Below are 20,088 nucleotides of genomic sequence, written 5' to 3'. Positions count from 1 at the left end.
CTCTATGGGGCACCTGGGTGGCTCAGTCGGTTAGGCGGCCGACTTCGGCTCAGGTCATGATCTCACGGTCTGTGAGTTCGAGCCCCGCGTCGGGCTGTGTGCTGACAGCTCAGAGCCTGGAGCCTGTTTCGGATTCTGTGTCTCCCTCTCTCTGACCCTCCCCCATTCACGCTCTGTCTCTCTCTGTCTCAAAAATAAATAAACGTGGGGCGCCTGGGTGGCGCAGTCGGTTAAGCGTCCGACTTCAGCCAGGTCACGATCTTGCGGTCTGCAAGTTCGAGCCCCGCGTCAGGCTCTGGGCTGATGGCTCAGAGCCTGGAGCCTGTTTCCGATTCTGTGTCTCCCTCTCTCTCTGCCCCTCCCCCGTTCATGCTCTGTCTCTCTCTGTCCCAAAAATAAATAAACTTTGAAAAAAAAAATTTTTTTTAATAAATAAATAAATAAATAAATAAACGTTAAAAAAATTAAAAAAAAAAACAACATACGAGCCTCTGAAATATTAAATAACTTATTCAAGGTCACCTAGCTAGTCAGTCATAGATATGGGACTTCATTCATTCATTCATTCAACAAATATTTATTGATAAATATACCAAACATCATTCTAGGTGCTAGGGATACACTGATAAACAAGACAAACAAGTTCTCAGCTCTTATAGATCTTGTACTCTGCGTGGAACTTGAATCCAGGTCAATTTCCCTCCAAAGTCCTTAATTTTTTCTACCGTGACAGCACGGGACCAGCCACAAAACTGAAAACACTGATATGGTAGACGAGAGAGAAGAGGTACTGAAACTATACTCTTTGAAAACAAGGGGCCCCAAAACAGGCCCCAGCAAGGAGAAAAGACAATTACCTTGACACATTTCACATTTATTCCTGGACATACAAACTTCTTCCAGAGGAGAATGGCTTTGCTCTCCCCACAAGTTATGGGGTAAGCAATTTCCATATCCTCATTTGCTTCTATAGTGCTTGCATCTGAAAACAGAAAAAAATATCAATTATTTATTGTACACTTTTCCCCCAAAAGCTTAATTCAAAATCTCTAGTTTCCTGGTTCCTCTAAGGAGCTAACAGTTCACATTGGCTGGTATTGTTTAGGAATCTTCTGCAAGAAGTTTGGCACACCAGGTTTCTTACCAAGCTCACACTATGTGTCAGACACTGTCCTATATGCTTCCACATGCTTAATCTTATTTAGTTCTTACAACAATCCTGTGAGGCAGTGATTGTTTCCTATGTAGGCATGTGGGACTTGGAAAGGTGAAGTGACTTTCCCAAGGACACACAGCTAAGAAGTGAGAAAACAGGATTTAAAATCTGGTTTGCCTAATTTCAAAATTTGTTTGTTTTTTCAGTTTCTTTCCACTGATTGCCTTCCAATCAACACCTGATAAGTCCTCATCAGCAACTTCTCTAATGACAGGATCAACCTTGAGGCTCCAATTTCTTTGTGGAATTTTTGTAGATAAAAAAATCTTTTCAGCATCCTAGCAAATTGATGTTAAACAATCAACTGACAGCTCTAGCATCTCAGTGGTGTCTCTAGATGCGCCATCAAATCGATGGCTGCAGCATTGGTGGGGCATACTGGGTATGGGAGGGGGGACATAAGGCATAAAAGGCAACAAATTTCAAGCAAGGAAGCTAGGGTCAAAGGCGAGAAAGTAACGAAAGACTTACCAATCCCTTCTTCAATTTTGTGAATCGTGTGAGTTTCTACTGCCACGACTGCCGTGTTGTTCTCGGACCCAGGTTCATAAATCCTGTTGTAAAAGTGTCCATCGATAAACAAACTACATAAATCATGAAAAAATTAATATTCACAGCATGGAGTTAAGAAATTTCTTATAATCTATCTCAAAAGGAATAAAATAAATACACTTTACAACACTATGTTAGTGCTTTGACTAGTTCCCCACTGTATTTACATTTCAAGCTGCCGAGGACAGCTTAGCAGCCGCTACCATGCACAAGAATCAACAACTTTCCTCACCTCAAAGCCAAATTCCTCTTGCTACTGTCCTTACACCAGACTCTTCCCTTCCTAAATTTAAACACTTCTGACATAAAATGTTGCTTCAACTATAAGACTAAGTCATATTATACAATTATCCTAGCAAGATTCAAAAGTAATACTGCTGGACAGTTCAAGACAGGAAGAACCCATTGACCACACAAGTTGATGTCCTTTGTTGGAATCTAGACACTTCAGTCTTTTTTAGCACTTCTGCATTTTTCAAAGACTCGTAACCAAACTATTGACATGAGCAGAGCCTAGTTAAAAACTATGCCCAGGGGCGCCTGGGTGGCGCAGTCGGTTAAGCGTCCGACTTCAGCCAGGTCACGATCTCGCGGTCTGTGAGTTCGAGCCCCGCATCGGGCTCTGGGCTGATGGCTCAGAGCCTGGAGCCTGCTTCTGATTCTGTGTCTCCCTCTCTCTCTGCCCCTCCCCCGTTCATGCTCTGTCTCTCTCTGTCCCAAAAATAAATAAACGTTAAAAAAAAAAAAAACAAAAAAAAAAAACACAACTATGCCCAAAGTAACTAGCATTAATTAGAGATACCACCTCAGGGAAAGTCTCTAAATGTCTCTACCTTCTAAGAAATGTGCTCAAATAACCTAATAAAATATGCTGATGACCTCTGTTTAATTTTTATAATAAACTTAATGCATTAACTATTGCATCTTGTTTGAAAGCACTGCCTGAATAATATCCCTTCTTTCAGTGATCACCCACCCCATGGTGACACCTTTAGCACAGACCTCTCCTCTAAATTTCACACCAGGATACAATTAACTGCTAAATGAATAAATACATTTGGATGTACCGCAGGACTTTGTGGAATTCATTATGTCTAAAATAACCAAGTTCTCTTCCCTCTCCCAAAACACTCTTCTATTCTCTATCTTTCTTAATGGCACCTCCTAGCATTCTATAGCCTAAGACAGAAGCCTGGGAATTTCATCAGATTTCTCCCTCCTCCTCCTCCTCACCTCCCACATACTCAGCCACCAAATCCTACCAGATGTATCTCCTTAACACCAGCCAGCCTCCCTGTCTCTTTTTCCACTGCTACTGCCTTAATTTAGGCTGCATCATCTCTAGTCTGAACTAGTCTCCTTGCATCCACCTGATCTTCTATATTCCTACCAGAGTGATCACAGAAATCCCTTCGGAAATCCCTTCAAGAACCCTCTACTTGCTGTTATAATAAAGCCCCAAATCCTTAATAGGATATTTAAGTTGCTCTAAGATCTGGCCCCTGGTTTCAGCTCTCCCTAAACCTCACCTTATAATCCAAGCCCCACTCATACCAAATTATTTGTGGTTTTCAGAACTGTCATGTTCTTTTATACCTTCTATCTTTGTTCTTATTTCCCGCTTTCCCCAGAACATGCTTCCCCATCTATTTGTGTATTTGTGGGGTTTTAAAAAAGATTTTATTTATTTATTTATTATTTTAAATTTTATTTATTGTGAGAGATAAGGAGAGCACACATGAGTGGGGAAAGGGGTAGAGAAAATCCCAAGTAGGCTATATGCTGTCACCACAGAGCCAACACAGGGCTCGATCCCGTGAGCTGTGAGATCATGACTTGAGCCGAAATCAAGAGTCAGAAGCTCAACTGACTGAGCCACCTAGGTGCCCCAAGACTTTAAGTAATCTCTACACCCAACATGGGGCTTGAACTTACAACCCTAAGATCAAGAATTGCATGTTCTACTCACTGAGCCTGCAAGGTGCCCGTCTATTTGCTTTGTAGTCAGTAGCCTCTATGATGCTTTTCCTTCCATATCAGTCCCTCCAGTATAATCACCTACTTCCTTCTTTTGACCCAACTGTACTTTATGCCTTTGTTACAACACATATGACACTTCATATTATATGTTTGTTTACCTGTCTGCCTTCCCTTGGGCATGGTCTAAGAGGTCCCTGAGAGCAGAGATTATGTCTTATTTACTTATTCAATTTTGTATGTCTACTGTGTCAAATACTAACTGGAACACGACAAAGCACCCAATAAGTGGTTGGTTGGTGAATGAGGATTATGATAAACATGAATAATCACTGCTTCAAATAAGTTCAGTAAACTCACTCTAAATTGACCAATATGTGCAAAAATCCTTTTTTTTTCCTTAGGGTGAAATTCTTGGGGCGCCTGAGTAGCTCAGTCAGTTAAGTGGCTGACTCTTGATTTCGGCTCAGGTCATGATTTCATGGTTCACGATTTGGACACCCACATCAGGCTCTGCACTGATGGCATGGAGCCTGCTTGGGATTGTCACTCTCTCCCTCTCTCTGCTTCTTCCCTGCCATGCTCTCTCTCTCTCTCTCAAAATAAATAAACTTAAAAAAAAAATTCTTATTTATACATAATTTCAACAACCAGTGAATTGCACTTGTAGTGGGAAGTAGGGGCACAGTCTATATTTTTATGAGTAAACAAGGTTTTATTGAAAAAAATTTCTAGGGCACCTGAGTGGCTCAGTTGGTTAAATGTCTAACTCTTGATTTTGGCTCAGGTCATGATTTCACAGTGTGTGAGATTGAGCCCCACATGAGGCTTTGTGCTGACAGCATGGAGCCTGCTTGGGATTCTCTCTCTCTCTCTGTCCCTCCCCATCTTGCTCGCGTGCATACACGCTCTCTCTCTCAAAATAAACTTTAAAAAAAAAAGAAAAAGAAAAAATTTCCTAAAGCAACTCAGAATAGTAATGGATTTAGCTTAATTCTCTATATCTACTACAACTATAGTACAAAATCATAAAATATGTTGAAATGTTAAGGGACTGTAAGATAGTGACATGCCTTGTGAATCACCAAAGGAAGGTAAAATTATGTTTACTAGAGCTTTAAAATTAAGTCTGCATCATTGTATTCTAATTCTCTGAAAACCCACATATAGTTAAGTTCTTTTTTTTTTTTTAATTTTTTAAATGTTTATTTATTTTTGAGAGACAGACAGAGCACAGGCGGGGGAAGGGCAGAGAGAGAGAGAGGGAGACACAGAATCCAAAGCAGGCTCCAGGCTCCGAGCTGTAAGCACAGAGCACAATGTGGAACTCGAATCCACAAACTGTGAAATCATGACCTGTGCCAGTCAGATGCTTAACCAATGGAGCCATGCAGGCGCCCCTATAGTTAAGTTCTTTTTATCCAGAATGTTAAGGGAAGAAATTCTGATTAACTGAACGTTAGATTAAGATTATTACATAAACTAAGTGGTACCTTACTGATTTGAAAGAGCTTATACTATAGGCTTTAAACTTTCTGCTAGAGAGGGAGAGAGGGATCTGAGCATGAAAGGGAAAGTAGGGCCAATACTCTTCAAACTGAACTATTCCAATACATTTGGATTGAATGTCCTCTACAGGAGAAAAAAAAAGCTAGTCAGGACGCTCAGTAAATTTACGTAGTACACTAAAATCACCAGTCCCTGGTGATGTTAAAAACTATTATGAATCCATACAAAACAGATGAACATAAGGGAAGGGAAGCAAAAATAATATAAAAACAGGGAGTGGGACAAAACATAAGAGACTCTTAAATATGGAGAACAAACTGAGGGTTACTGGAGGGGTTGTGGGAGGGGGGATGAGCTAAATGGGTAAGGGGCACTAAGGAGTCTACTCCTGAAATCATTGTTGCACTATATGCTAACTTGGATGTAAATTAAAAAATTAAATTAAATTAAAAAAAAAAAACTATTATGAATCCACAATGAATTGGACAGCCAAGAACAATGAAGGAATCATAGTACCTTCACTCCCCTTGATAACTTTTTTTTTTTAAACTAAGCTCTATGCCCAACGTGGGGCTTGAACTCACAACCCTGAGACCAAGAACTATGTGCCCTACCAACTGTGCCAGCCAGGTACCCCCTGCTCCCACAACTTTTTGAGTATTAGAAATTATATTTGAAAAAGTTAATAGCCATTTTATTTTTTTTAGAGAAAGCACATGCTGAACAAATCTTCTATGCTGAAAATCTCCTAGGATTAAAAGCCTTCTAGATACCTTAGTATCTATATTAAAAAAATAATAATAGAGTTAAATGTGGACATATTTTAAAGCCAATCTAGTGTTATTATGAAAGTGTCATAAAAAAAAAGTGTCATCTTATTCAGTATGTCAGATTCTATGTATTTATATCAAGAGAACATTACCAGACACACTACTTTTGCTTGATAATGTATTCCTGGAAACATGTATATAATGCATACTTGAAAAAGTATAAAATATCATATATGTAAAAGTTAAAAAAGACATACAAGAAGAGTTCTATATATTGAAATCTAAAAATATTTATAGAGGGGTGCCTGGGTGGCTCAGTCAATTAGGTAACCAACTTTGGCTCAGGTCATGATCTTGCAGTTCGAAAGTTCGAGCCCTGCATTGGGCTCTGTGCTGACAGCTCAGAGCTCAGAGCCTGTCTGAGATTCTGTGTCTCCCTCTCTCTCTACCCTTCCCCAGCTTGTGCTCTGCCTCTCTCTCTCAAAAATAAACAGTAAAAAACATTTATAGAAAATCTCTATTTTTTGCCTTTTGAATATCTTTTCCAATTTATTCCCAGCAATGCATACATGTTCTTTGATCGTTTCTTTCCCTCATGCTTGAATCTGTAGCCAATCAGGTTACGTGTGACTGAGGCTAAAGACCTCATGATTTCTATCTTTGTCTCAACAGTATTAAATTGATGAGGCCTATACCTTTTTTTTGGGTGGGGAGTATAGTTGACATATAGTATTACATTAGTTTCACTGTGTACAACAAAATGGATTCGACAAATTTATACATTATGCTGCCTGCCACAAATGTAGCTACCATCTGTCCGTATACATCCCTATTACAATTATCACTGACTATATTCCTTAATGCGGTCCCTTTTATGATGTGACTTATTTATTCCATAAGTGGAAACCTCTATTTCACACCTGCACTGCTTATCACTAGTATCAATATTTCTGTTCTCTGCTAAAATGCAACAAAATATCCAAATAATTAAAAAATACAGGGCCCCTGGCTGACTCAATCAGTAGAACCTAGGACTCTCAATCTTGGGGTTGTGAGTTCAAGCCCCACATTGGGCTCAGAGATTACTTAAAAATAAATTAATTTTAAAAAATATAACTAGAGAAATCAATTAAACATTGATTGGCAGGCATCTCAAAATGCAGAACCTGAAAATGTATCACTAGCTTATATGGTAAATTCAGTGTAAACAGTAGGTTGGAGGGGGGGGCGCCTGGGTGGCTCAGTTGGTTGAGCATCCGACCAACTTCAGCTCAGTTCATGATCTCGCAGCTTCTGAGTTTGAGCCCCGCGTCAGGCTCTGTGTTGACAGCTCGGAGCCTGGAGCCTGCTTCAGATTCTGTGCCTCCCTCTCTCTCTGCCCCAACCCACTCGCATTCTGTCTCTGTCTGTCTCAAAAAAAAATAAACATTTTTAAAAAATTAAAACAAAACAAAACAAAAAAAACCAGTAGGTTGGGGAGTCCATATGTAGTACAAAGATGTCTAATCAGGCAACGAGAATTTTCCCGAAAAGACAATGCCATTTGGAAAATTAAAAAAGACATATACACACACAAAGTAAGTGGAACTAATCTTCAAAATAATTAAGTCTCTAAGTAGTTGAGAAGCGTTTTCTGTCTCCAGAAGGGATAGGAAAGCGACAACTGGAGCACTTTAGAAAAGATAGAAGAAACAATGATTCCAGGAGAAAATAAAGCTGCCATGCACAAAAGAATCTTCCTCATGTTACCCTTCCTCAAAGGGTAACAACTACAAGTATGTGTGTGTATGTAACAAATGAAATCCCAAACAAGTGATTTTGAATAAGTATGCATAATCTTTTGGTGCCACTTAATTGATTAAAATTTTTAATCACTTTATCCATTATATGTCAATACTTATTTCATTTTTTTAAGTAAGCTCTACTCCCAAAGTGGGGCTTGTACTCACAACCCTGACATAAAGAGTCACATGCTCCACTTACTAAGCCAGCCAGGTGCCCCTGTCAGTATTTATATCAACTTTCCCTTACAGATCTTAGAATATTTCCTTCAATATTCAGAAATGTCAGCAAATTATGGAGATATATATATATACATATAGATGTATATATACATATATACATATGTATATATGTATATGTATATACATATGTATATGTATATACATATGTACATATGTATATGTATATACATATACATATGTATATATATATATTTAAATGTTTATTTTTGAAAGAGAGAGAGAGGGAAAGAGAGAGAGTGCATGCTAGTGGGGGAGGGGCAGAGAGAGAGGGAAACAGAGGATCCAAAGCAGGCTGTTTGCTGACAGCAGAAAGCCCAATGCAGGACTAGAACTCATGAACCTCAAGACTATGACCTGAGCCTAAGCCAGACACTTAACTGACTGAGTCACCCAGGCACCTGATGAAATTTCTTACACTAAAAAGTTTTTTATGTTACCAAGAGAGAGGTTAACTATCTTTCTCCAGAAGTGTTTAAGACAAGGTACATTACTTAGTAGATTGGGATTGGATTATGTGTTTGCCCAAGAACATTTCTTTTTCTTTTTGTAAGTAATCTCTACACCCAACATTGGGCTTGAACTCAAGACCCTGAGATCAAGAGTGGCACACGCCACTGACTGAGCTGGCTAGGCACCCCAAGAACATTTCTAATCCTATGAAGAATGTTTTATACATTCCTCAAGATAAAACAACTCTCTCTCCCTTCTCTCTGTAGATCTAATTCTTATTTAACCTTCAAGACCATTTAAAAATCTTATCTCTTCTTTCTTTTTAAAAAAAATTTTTTTTTCAACGTTTATTTATTTTTGGGACAGAGAGAGACAGAGCATGAACGGGGGAGGGTCAGAGAGAGAGGGAGACACAGAATCGGAAACTGGCTCCAGGCTCTGAGCCATCAGGCCAGAGCCTGACACGGGGCTCGAACTCCCGGACCGGGGAGATCGTGACCTGGCTGAAGTCGGACGCTTAACCGACTGCGCCACCCAGGCGCCCCTCTTCTTTCAAATTCATAGTGATCCTCTTAATTCAAGCTACTTTCTAACCATGACACTCAGCACTTCTTAGATTTTGCCATCTAAGTGACCTCTTTATTTACATATATGTATTTTTGGTTTGTACAACTAGACTGCAAGCTCCATGATGGTGGGAACCATGTGCTATATTTCTTCCAACACTTTGTAATATACTTCCAACACTTTGTAACACTTTGTAATTATTTGATTAACTAAGCTTGATTAATTTGTCCATCCTTTAGGGTCCAGATCCCTTCTGGTAGGAAAAGTTTTGCAGTTGCCTTGCCTAATCTCCTCTGACTCTAACTACACTGTCTTTCGGTAAACATGTATCAAGTCCCTATGCTAAACTGTGTGGATAAATAAGAAGAGGGAGCTATGTAACTTACCCTCAAAGAGCTTACAGTGAAGAGGGAGAGAGACAAAGACACAGTTTACTGTTGTAATAAGTATTAAAATAACAAATAGAGCACACGATACATTATAAATACATTCTGAAAGATTGGTGCTAAATGTTCCATTGTGCTAAGCAACCACAAAGCTAAAATTTCCCCACTCTTTAAACCTCCCAAATTTTTCAGACTACCCAAATCTTTGGTTACTTACCCTTGCTGCACAGGCTGTAACTGCAAGATCACTTGGGTTTTAGTGTCTTCAGGGTTCTCCCCTTCATTTCCTTCAGTGGGAACCACAACCACATCCCCCACTGGAACACTTACTTCTGCATTAGCCATCTTTCACATGAAGTCAGATAGCTGGGCTGTTGTCAGAAACAAGAAGCATCAGTGACTGTCTGGTTTTGAAAAGATAGCAACCCTAGGAAAGGAACATCAGGATAATTAAGACTACCCATTCTAAGATCACGGTCCTCTGAAAAGGATGGGAACTGTGAGAAGGGACTGACAGGCTCTGATCTTTCCAGACATGCTTTCGTACTCACTTACTGATTTAGGTTTTCTTAGTATATGTGATTCACCCAGTGCTGTGCTGGTGCCTGCTCCTGAGAACCAATTGTGCACATCTCTTCCCAAATGTGAGTTTAGTGACAGCAAGTTGGTAGCTTGAAATCAGTGATGCTGGGGGTACATACACCACAGAAATTGGCAAGCACTACAAATCAGGGTATTTTTTTTTTTCTGGAGAACTGATTTATAGCACACCACTAGTTCCAACCCCATCAGTAAACTCCTAGAAAGTAAGAATCACCTCTTTTCTTTGCAACCAGCCATTATGCTTCACCAAGCACTCTGTACTTTGTGAGCACTTCATAAGTATCTGCTAACTGAAACTGTACAGGAAGAAAAATGATTTGCATTGTGTGGTTGTTTAATAAATACTGAATCCAACTGTATGACCTCTAGACGTTTCTTACTACCTCTTTGCCTCAGACTGAATGGAGAGATGATCTTGCCTGACATCTCCCTTGCAGACTTGTTGGGGAAACCAGTGTCCAACACCATGTGCTCCTCGACTCTAACATAACTCAAAGCATCATCCCCATTTTTTTTTAAGTTTATTTATTTTTGAGATAGAGAAAGTAGGGGAGGGGCAGAGAGGAAGAGAGAAAGAATCTTAAACAGGCTCCTCAATGTCAGCAAGATGTGGAGCTCAATCTCACAAACTGTGAGATCATGACCTGTGCAGACCATGACCTGAGCCAAAAATCAAGGGACAGCCGCTTAACCGACCGAGCCACCCAGGTGTCCCAGCATCATCCCAATTTTAATGAAAACTCAGAGGGCCCCAGAATATTCTGCAGTAGTTAGTCCTCACAGTTGCAAAGAAGGGAGTCACTAAAAAGAGTACAGGTAAGAGCACTGCGTTTACTTTCACGTGTAGGGACACGGTGGACACACATTTGAATATGTGACTGATAATCAGACAACTGAATCCACATCGTGGCTCATATTTGCCTACAATATGCATACTTAAGCACAGCAAGCAAAGTCTCCCTCATTTGGCCCCAAAATATTTTTCCCGTTTTATCTGCAACTGTAATTCCCTGAGAATCTGAAGTGCCAGCCAACCCAGCCTCTGCCCGTGCTCTGAACAGACAATATGTACCTTCAGGTTTTTAGACCTTTGTTATTCCTTAAGCCCAAACTCTCTTCTCCCTCATCTCAGTCTCCCTTCAAGGCCCAGTTCAAAGCCCGCTCCTCCACAGAGGCCCTGCCAAGCCATTTTCTTTTCTACAGTCCCCCAACACTTCACATGTAGCTTTCCTCTAGTGGTTATCACACTGTGCTCTGTATTGTCGTTAGTTGAACAGACCTCTATCTCCATAACTGCACTATACTCTCTATAAGGGCAGGTGCTGCTTCTCTAAAAAGCTGGTCTCCACAGCCCTGATCATCATGGCACTGACATGTTGGTTCAATCAATTTTTGTTTGTATATAATCTAGTTAAAATTGCTCGTAGCAGACTTACGCTTCTGCCTTTTGTGATTCTCACATTCAAACCTCTTTCCTGAATTCTCTACCACCTGTACCCAAAAGCCTCTTATAATTTATCTTGTAAGCACCTTAAACTGAACTCACGTTCTCTCACAAACCTGCTCTTGTTTCCCTCCTCAGTAAATGGCACTATCCTCCACCCATTTTCTCAAGCCAGAAACTAAGGAGTTACTTTTCATTCTTCTCTTTATAAAATCTAATCAACTACCAAATCCTATCCATTCTATCATCTATATTTCTCTTTTAACCATCCCCCATTCTCCATCTGTGCTGCCACCATATTCTGAGCCACACACTACCACTTGAATTTTTCCAGCTGCTTCGCGTCAGTATCCTTATCTCTGATCTTGCTCTCCACTCCATGATCTACAGAGGAGACAAAGTGATCTTACTAAAGGCCACAAGCCATTTCCCCATTTCAGAATCCTTCAGAGGATTCCCTTTGCTATTAAAGTGCAAGCATCTTAACAGTGCTTATAGAATCCTCCAAATCTGTCCCATCTACGCTGCTAACCTCATTTCTCATAGTTCTTCCTCTCACATTGTGGTCTCCTGTCATTGAATTTTTTTTTTTTAATGTTTATTTGTTTTTGAGAGAGAGAGACAGAGTGCAAGTGGGGGAGAGGAAGACACAGAATCCAAAGCAGGCTCCAGGCTCTGAGCTGTTTGCTAGCACAGAGCCCGACGCGGGGCTCGAACCCATGAACTGCAAGATCATGACCTGGGCCGAAGTTGAACACTCAACTGACTGAGCAGATGCCCCCCACACACACACTTTTTTTTTTCAATTTCTCAAACATGCCATATTTCCTCACCTGAGCCTTCACGCTTGTTTCCTCTACCTAGAATTCTCTTTTCCTTCCTTTTTGGCTAGTCACTGCTAAACTTTTATAACTTATTTAAAACATTACTTCCTGGGGCACCTGGCTAGCTCAGTTGCTAGAACAAGAGACTCCGGATGTCAGAATCATGAGTTCAAGCCCCACATTGAGTTTACTTTAAATAAATAAATAACTTCCTTAGGGAGGCCTGTGACTTCCTTAACTAGATGTGAGATTGTGTTCTTAGTACCTACAGCACCCCTGTCATAAACATCATCCCACTTTGTCAGCCTCTCCCCACCAGACTATATCCTGGGAGAGCAAGGATTGCCTTTCTTTTTCAATGGCTCCCCTACCCTTAGCTCACTACTCATGACACAGGAGTACAATAACCAGTTTTCAAATATCAGACTACTATTTACAAAACTGTCTGTCTACTTTGGATATGAAAAGGGAGAGTAGCTGCTCTTCAGGAACTAAACAAGGGAAAGAGATGCATACTAGAGAAAAAAATTAATTGTAAGATATTACAGTACACTATCTGAACTTCTATAATTTAAAGGTTTAAAACTAGGGATAAAAAACAGAATCAACGAGGGGCGCCTGGGTGGCTCAGTTGGTTAGGCGCCCCACTTCGGTTCAGGTCATGATCTTGCAGTTCGTGGGTTCGAGTCCCGCATCAGGTTCTGTGCTGACAGCTCAGAGCCTGGAGCCTGTTTCAGATTCTGTATCTCCCTCTCTCTCTGCCTCTCCCCTGCTCACACTCTGTCTCTCTCTGTCTCAAAAATAAATAAACATTAAAAAAACTGCTTTAAAACAAAATCAACGGACTGGTTCAGCTGGCTGCCAACAGTAGAATCAAAACAATTAGGACCTTAGAGTCTAGAAAAAGACAAAAAGGGATACAATGAGGCATAACAAATGCTACCAAATCCTACAATAATTGAACCAATAGGTATCTTCAAATTTTGAACCATTAAAATGTAGCTTGGGAGTGCCTGGGTAGCTCAGTCAGTTGAACATCCGACTCTTGATTTTGACTCAGGTCATGATCCCAGGGTCTTGGGATCAAGCTTGGAGCTTGATCTGCAACAGCGCAGAGCCTCCTTAAGATTCTCTGTCTCCCTCTGCTTCTCCCTCTAAATAAGTAAGTAAGTAAATAAATAAATAAATAAATAAATAAATAAATAAATAAAGCTTGAATTAAAATAATCACAGCTAACATTTGTTGGACATTTATTGTCAAGCACTATTCTGTTATTATTACATATTTAATGAATTTAAAAGACATAATACTTTAGCATGTAACAAACTTGTGAAATTATTATTCTAAAACAGTGTTTTAGGGGTGCCTGGGTGGCTCATTCAGTTGACCGTCCAACTTCAGCTCAGGTCATAGTCTCGCAGTTCGTGGGTTCAAGCCCCGCGTCGGGCTCTGTGCTAACAAACAGCTCAGAGACTGGAGCCTGTTTCGGATTCTGTGTCTCCCTCTCTCTCTCTCCCCCTCCCCTGCTCATGCTCTGTGTCTCTCTGTCTCTCAAAAATAAATAAATGTTATTTAAAAAATTAAACAGTGGTTTAAAAAAAATTTTTTTTAATTAAAAATTTTTAATTAAATTAAAATTAAAACAGTGGTTTAAAATTAAAAAAAAATTAAAACAGTGGTTTAAAAATTTTTAAGTAGCTTAAGTAAATAAATGGGTTAGAGGAGGAGAATTAGAAGGATGCTTCTAGTTTTAACCTTCTAGCCTAAGGTTGAGTCCTCTCTACAATACTCTGAATAAGTGGTTAACTACTTTATTAATACTTTCCTCAATAGGAACTCATATTTTACTCCTTAGCCCTCCTACTCCTTAGAACCCAAGAGGAATGTTCTCTATCTAACCTTCTGAATTTATCCGAGAAGATAATTACAATCATCCACAATATGTCTCTCAGTGTCAGTAAGAGACACAGGTCTGATCCAACATGGCAACTCTTACATTCTTTAGAGAAGCAAGTTTAGGTTGAATATATCTCATTACCCTAAATACCACTTTCTTAACAAGTAACCTGAACCAGACTCTACAGACTACACTGGCTAACTGAAAGGTCATCTCTTTGAGGTGAGTATGAACTGAAAAGTGGCTCTTGTTTATAGCAACAAAAACTCCTGAGGCGAGATGACTAAGCTGCTCCTTTGGGTATTTCATGGAAGGGGCCTTAGAGTATTCACCATGTAATCACACAACACTGTAATTCTAGGGGAACACACATAAAGGAAAGATGTCACATCCACGTGAAAAGAATTATTTCGTAGTTCTTTTCAAAGACAAAAAAGACACCTTGATCAAGAGTAAGCACATGACCATTGACATAACTATTGGAAAACTAAACAAATGACATCTGACCTACTCGAGATTAAATTCATTTTTTGTGTTCTGAAAACAAAGGTTTCTTTTTTTTTTTTTTTTTTTTTTTTTTTTAAGTAATCTCTATACCCAACACAGGGCTCAACCTCATGACCCCGAGACCAAGAGCTCCACGCTCCATCGACTAAGCCAGCCAGGCACCCCTGAAAACTAACGTTTAGAACGTGGCAAAATCATGAGTGTCACATGATTGCAGGGACATCGGAGTTGATAGTGGAAAAGGTAAAAGAAATAGATACCCTGAAACTTTCTAACCCCAGCATGTATTTATTCCATACTGTATTATAATTTTTGTAGATTGTGTAGTCTGTTACGAAATTCCCAAGTTATAATAAATTATATAATCATCAATATAATCAATAAAATTAAAACTTTATTACTTGAGGCCAAAACTTGATTTTTTTCCTTCTTTATTCCTTCTCATGCATTCAGTAGGTGATCCAGGGTGCTATCAAATGTAATAAAGCCGACAAGAAGGCTACACAGGACCACTGTGAGGGACAGAGCCAAAGCAAATGAAGTTTGGGACAGGTCACATATTGAAGACTACTATCTAGGTGTTTGGGGAAGCGATGGGATAAAGGGTTCTTTGAAGCGTCATCACACTAGACTCTAGGGGACTTCTGCCTAGGACAAGAGCAATTTAGGGCCCAAGCTAACCCAATGAAGTTGAGTACAAATTAGCTACTTAATGTATGTCCGTTGAAGTAAATATGAATGGTTGACTCATGACTAATGAAAAAAGTCATCAAGTCAGTATGTACTAAGTATATATTAAATATCCATAATTGATAAAAGGCTTACGAATTAGGGAAGACAGTCCAAACATTTAATGAAAAGGTCCTCCAAAAGCACTTTGGTAGCATTACCAGAGGCAAGGGAGAAGAATCCCTCTGAGAGTCTAGAACGATCTGATCCTCCCTTTCCCCAATCCCTAGGTTGAGGAAACCCAGTTCTTGGTTCTCCTAAATAGACACCAAACAAGGCCCTTTCTGTGCCTGTTAGGAAGTACTTTTGAGATTTCTCTCATCTTAAGAGAATTCAGACCTCCTCCTGTTCCTTGGACGGTCAAGCCCTGCACCGCCGCCCCCCCCCCCCCCCATCCCTACTAGGTCAAGGCTTGACACGCCTTAGTCTGGTCTGGTGGATCACTCTCCAGGACTCTCAGGTAAGATTCTGCTCTCACCGTTCCTGCCCCTCAATTAGGAGACAGCTGGCCAATTCCCCTGTCATTTCTGAAAGCAGAAATGTCATTTCTTCCCCTCAATTATCTTCTCTCCGGTCCTCCAAAACACGGGTTTTCCCACCCCCTGACATACCACACTGTTCCGTTCTCTACCTATATACTTCAGAAGATCCTCCGTCTCTCATTCCCTCACAGGTTTGGACCCTTCCCCTTCCTACTTGAGGAGGCTGAGGCGTCTTCCTACCGCCCCCTCATCTCCGGGAAGGCAGGGGCCTGTTCACTTTCCCCTGGAGCTCTTCTTCCTCGTCCCCTGCTCACACTACCCATACTGTCACCACGCCTTCGGAACAGCACCTGCCTCTTTTCCCCTGGACTGAAAGGCCGAGGCCTCTAATGCGCCCCTCGGGTGAAACTCGGGCCTCCTTCCCTCCGCAGAACCCACTCTCCGCTCTTTCTCCCCCGCCAAGCTTCCAAGGGTCTCCTCCCGGGCGGGCGTGCAGGCTTCCTTCACCTTTCGTACCCACCCCCTACTTCCCCCCACCTCCCCCACCCCACCCCCGGCCAAGCGCGACCCAGGCCCCTCCCAAGCTCTGTATCCAAGGGCCAGCTGCTCCCCGGGCCCCGCCTCTAGGGATACCCCGGGATCCCCGGACCCCTCGTCGGGGTCCTGGGCGTCCGGGCCTCTCAGTCCGGAGTCGCTCCGGCCCCTCTGGGCCCCTCAGCCTAGGACTTCCGGGGCCCTCGGTCCGGGGGCGCTGGGCCCCCCCAGCGCCCCGCTCGCCGGCGCCCGCCGCCCTCGGCCAGGGGCCGAGCCCGGGCGGCGCGGCCGGCCGCGCTGGGGGCGGCCCGGCTGCTCGGGCGGACCCAGCGGCAGCGTCCCCCCACCCCCCCGCGGCGCCGCGACGTCCGCTCGCTCCCCGGCGGCGGCGGCGGCACGCACAGGGCGTGGGGAGGCGCCCGCGGAGGCAGCAGCCCCCCGCCCCCTGCGCGCCCGCCCGCCCTCGCCGGCCGCCGCGCGGCCCCCGCGCCCGCCCCCCCCGCCCCCACCCCACCCCGCGCCCGCGCCCGCGCGCCCACCCCTCCCCCTCCTCACCGTCTCCGTCGGGCGGGCGGGCGGCGAGCGGCCAGGGCGGGCGGGCGACGGAGCATGCGCAGAGGCCGCCACGGCCGCTACTGCCACCGCCGCCGCCAGGCCGAGCTTCAACACTTCCGGCCGCCGCCGCCGGCGAGCTGGCGCCTTAAAGGGGACGCGTCCTTATTGCGGGCCCCGCGGAGGATGAATCTCAGCCGGAGGAATTTGAATGAACCTTTACCTGAGAAGGGGTCTTTTGCTCTGGAGAGTCAGTATTGGGAAGGGCTCTGGGGACCCTAATAACTCTTCTTCCCCAACTTCAAGGTGAGGAAAAGGAGGTCTAAATTAAAGGTTCATCTCATCCGCAATCAGGGGCAAAGGCAGGTCTCTCGACTCCTCTGGAGGACTGCCCATTTCACCTCCCCAAATCCAGTTTTATTACAGACCTTCAGAAGTAATGCCCCACTATCAATCCGGAATCAAAGATCTGGTTGAGTATAGAGTCAGTAACTGGTCACGAGTCCTTGAGCAAGCTGCTTGCATTCTCTGACCCACGCATTTGCCAAGCCTTGCCTGGTAGTGAGGTTATGGATTCAAGTCTTAACTTCTTTAGGGGTATTATTAACAGCTCCAAACCTGCATTTCGTGTAAGGTATAAGGTTGTCGTGAGTGTTAAGAGGTGATACTTGAAAAGTGCTTAGGAAATTTCTAGGAGCCAGTAACAGTAATTAGCAAGTATTAAAACCTTTCTATATGGCCAAGCGTTGGGGAAGATGCTTTTGTCTCCTATAATATTCCCAGCGACCCTACTAAGTAGCTTCTTTTCACTCCCGTTTTACAGGTAAAACAAAACAGGGGGGTAAGAGAATTAGTTAATTCCTCAAGGTCACATAACCTTAAATGGCATAGGCAGGGTCTCAATTCAGGCCCTTCCTTCTCCAGAGTCCATGGTTGTAACCGCTGAGATGGTTCCTCTTATTAGGAACAAATGAGGTGGTGGTATAGGCACTTTTTTTTAAGGGGGTAGGAGAATTGATTCCTCCGTCTTGCCTCCTCCTGTCATGTCCCCTCCACCACCAGGAAGAGGTGACAGGAAGTCTTACAAGTTCTTGATTCAAGGACAGGTAAGAATGCCCAGGGGTCAACGATAGAACTGAATTTGGGGGCTCAGGGATGTTGACCAAGTCTCACCTCTTTTTTAAAAAAATGTTTGTTTATTTATTTATTTTGAGAGAGAGAGAAAGAGAGCCTGAGTGGGGGAGGGGCAGGGAGGGAGAGAGAGAATCTGTCAGTGCAGAGCCCCACTCAGGGCTCAGTCTCACCAATGGTGAGATCATGACCTGAGCCAAATCAAGAGTCAGATGCTCAACCCACTAAGCCACCCAGGCGCGCCCCAAGTCTCACCTCTCTTAAGCCTTGGTTTACTCTTCTGTAAAATAGAGATGATTTTCCCACTGTGCCAACCTCTCAGGGCTGTTTCCAGTATCAAAATAGGGAGACTTAGTGCCCACATTGGTACCTGTTCTTATGATCAAGGACTTAAACATCATCAGATGATTTTGAATATAATGGGGGCTGGTCATGACTGGAGTCTGGACCTATGTGAACTATTCCATAGTGGGACCATCTATATCTTTTGATCATGCATTGAACACCCACTGAACACTCACTGAACTGTCCTTACCTTCCAGAAGCTCTTGTTCACCTTCAGAGACAGAATTGTAAACATACAAGACAGTACAGTGTGTTAGATGTTATCTTAGAGATACATACTAGGCATTGAAAAAGTTCAAAGAGCTCTCCCTGGAAAATTCCTGAACAGCTTTAGAGAGGAGGGGGTATTTGAGCCTGGCCTCAGGAATGACTAGTCCATCAAAGGGAAAGTGAGGAAGAGCATTCCAAAAAGTACAGCAGGTGCAAACACAAGAAATGATGGGAGCTGGGCTGAAGAGGGAGGCTAGAACCAGATGTTTGTCATAAGAAGTATGAAGCCAGCCTGCAGGTATTTGGGACCCAAAGAAGGCTTATGTTCTCTCCAACTGCACTGCTAACACCCAACCCAGCCCACAGGGCTTGACCAGGCCACTGCAGTCTCAGCCACACTGTCCACCTCAACCCCAGATGCACTCCACCCTATGCACCTAGAGGGAGTAATCTTTTGAAGAGACAAAGTCAAATGTGACTTCCTTGCCAAAAACTCTTTAATAGCCTCCCATTCCACTTAGAATAAAACCTAGTCCCCTAACCAGGGCCCCCAGGCATGATCTTCCTGCCCTCCTCCTTCCACCCCTCACTGTGCCCCAGACCAGACATCCTGGGCTCCTTTGTGTGCTGGGAACTCTCTCAGGGCCTTGTCACTAGCTCTTCCCTCTACCTGGAAAGTGCCTCTTTCAGGTCTCCAGAGCTCATTCTCATCCTTCATTCCTCACAGGCCTTTCCTGGCTCCCAACCTGAAGTTGTGTCCCAGCCACATTCTTCTCTATCATCGCTGCCCCCGGTTCCATCAGGACAACTGTCATGTTGATCTGGGGGGACTATTCCAGGGCAAAGACCACCTCTGAGAGAACTCCCCTCCCCATGCCCTACTTTCTCTCAATCCCCCTGCTTACTTTTGTAGCAGTCCCATAATTTGAAATCCCCTAGAGGGGTGCCTGGCTGGCTCATTCAGCAGAGCACGTGACTCTTGATCTTGGGGTTGTAAGTTTGAGCCCCATGTTGGGTATGGAGATTACTTTAAAAAAATAAAATCTTTTGTGGTTTTAGGCATTTTGGTGGCTTGTGATTTTAGGCACTTTGAGGCACTTTGGTGGCTCAGTCAGTTGTGTCCAACTCTTTTTTTTTTTAATTTTTTTTTAAATATTTATTTATTTTTGAGACAGAGAGAGACAGAGCATGAACGGGGGAGGGTCAGAGAGAGGGAGACACAGAATCCGAAGCAGGCTCCAGGCTCTGAGCTGTCAGCACAGAGCCCGACGCGGGGCTCGAACTCACGGACCGCGAGATCATGACCTGAGTCGAAGTCGGATGCTTAAACCGACCGAGCCACCCAGGCGCCCCAAGTTGTGTCCAACTCTTGATTTCA

The 20,088-nt window shown here is 43.0% G+C and overlaps 1 protein-coding gene across 4 annotated transcripts in view; it reads right to left on the bottom strand.

Annotated features, from left to right (window-relative positions):
* GMEB1 (glucocorticoid modulatory element binding protein 1) overlaps window positions 1-17,148 on the bottom strand; it is a 37,999-nt gene extending 20,851 nt beyond the window's left edge. Inside the window, exons 1-5 of one of the 4 annotated variants that reach the window (XM_043574254.1) lie at window positions 15,935-16,458; window positions 15,129-15,239; window positions 9,669-9,822; window positions 1,688-1,800; window positions 858-982 (exon numbers count right to left, since the gene is read on the bottom strand). In XM_043574254.1, coding sequence (XP_043430189.1) covers window positions 858-982; window positions 1,688-1,800; window positions 9,669-9,796 — 366 coding nt within the window. In that variant the 5' untranslated portion in view covers window positions 9,797-9,822; window positions 15,129-15,239; window positions 15,935-16,458. Of the gene's footprint in view, window positions 1-857; window positions 983-1,687; window positions 1,801-9,668; window positions 9,823-15,128; window positions 16,459-17,027 lie in introns of those variants that run through there. The other 3 variants (XM_043574253.1, XM_043574255.1, XM_043574252.1) reach the window with 3 other exon arrangements.
* Between the last annotated feature and the right edge of the window lie 2,940 nt (window positions 17,149-20,088).

Source organism: Prionailurus bengalensis, chromosome C1 (assembly GCF_016509475.1).
Source record: "Prionailurus bengalensis isolate Pbe53 chromosome C1, Fcat_Pben_1.1_paternal_pri, whole genome shotgun sequence".
NCBI lineage: Eukaryota > Metazoa > Chordata > Mammalia > Carnivora > Felidae > Prionailurus > Prionailurus bengalensis.
Note: the sequence above shows the minus strand (reverse complement) of the source record. Positions and strands in the feature narration are given on the sequence as shown.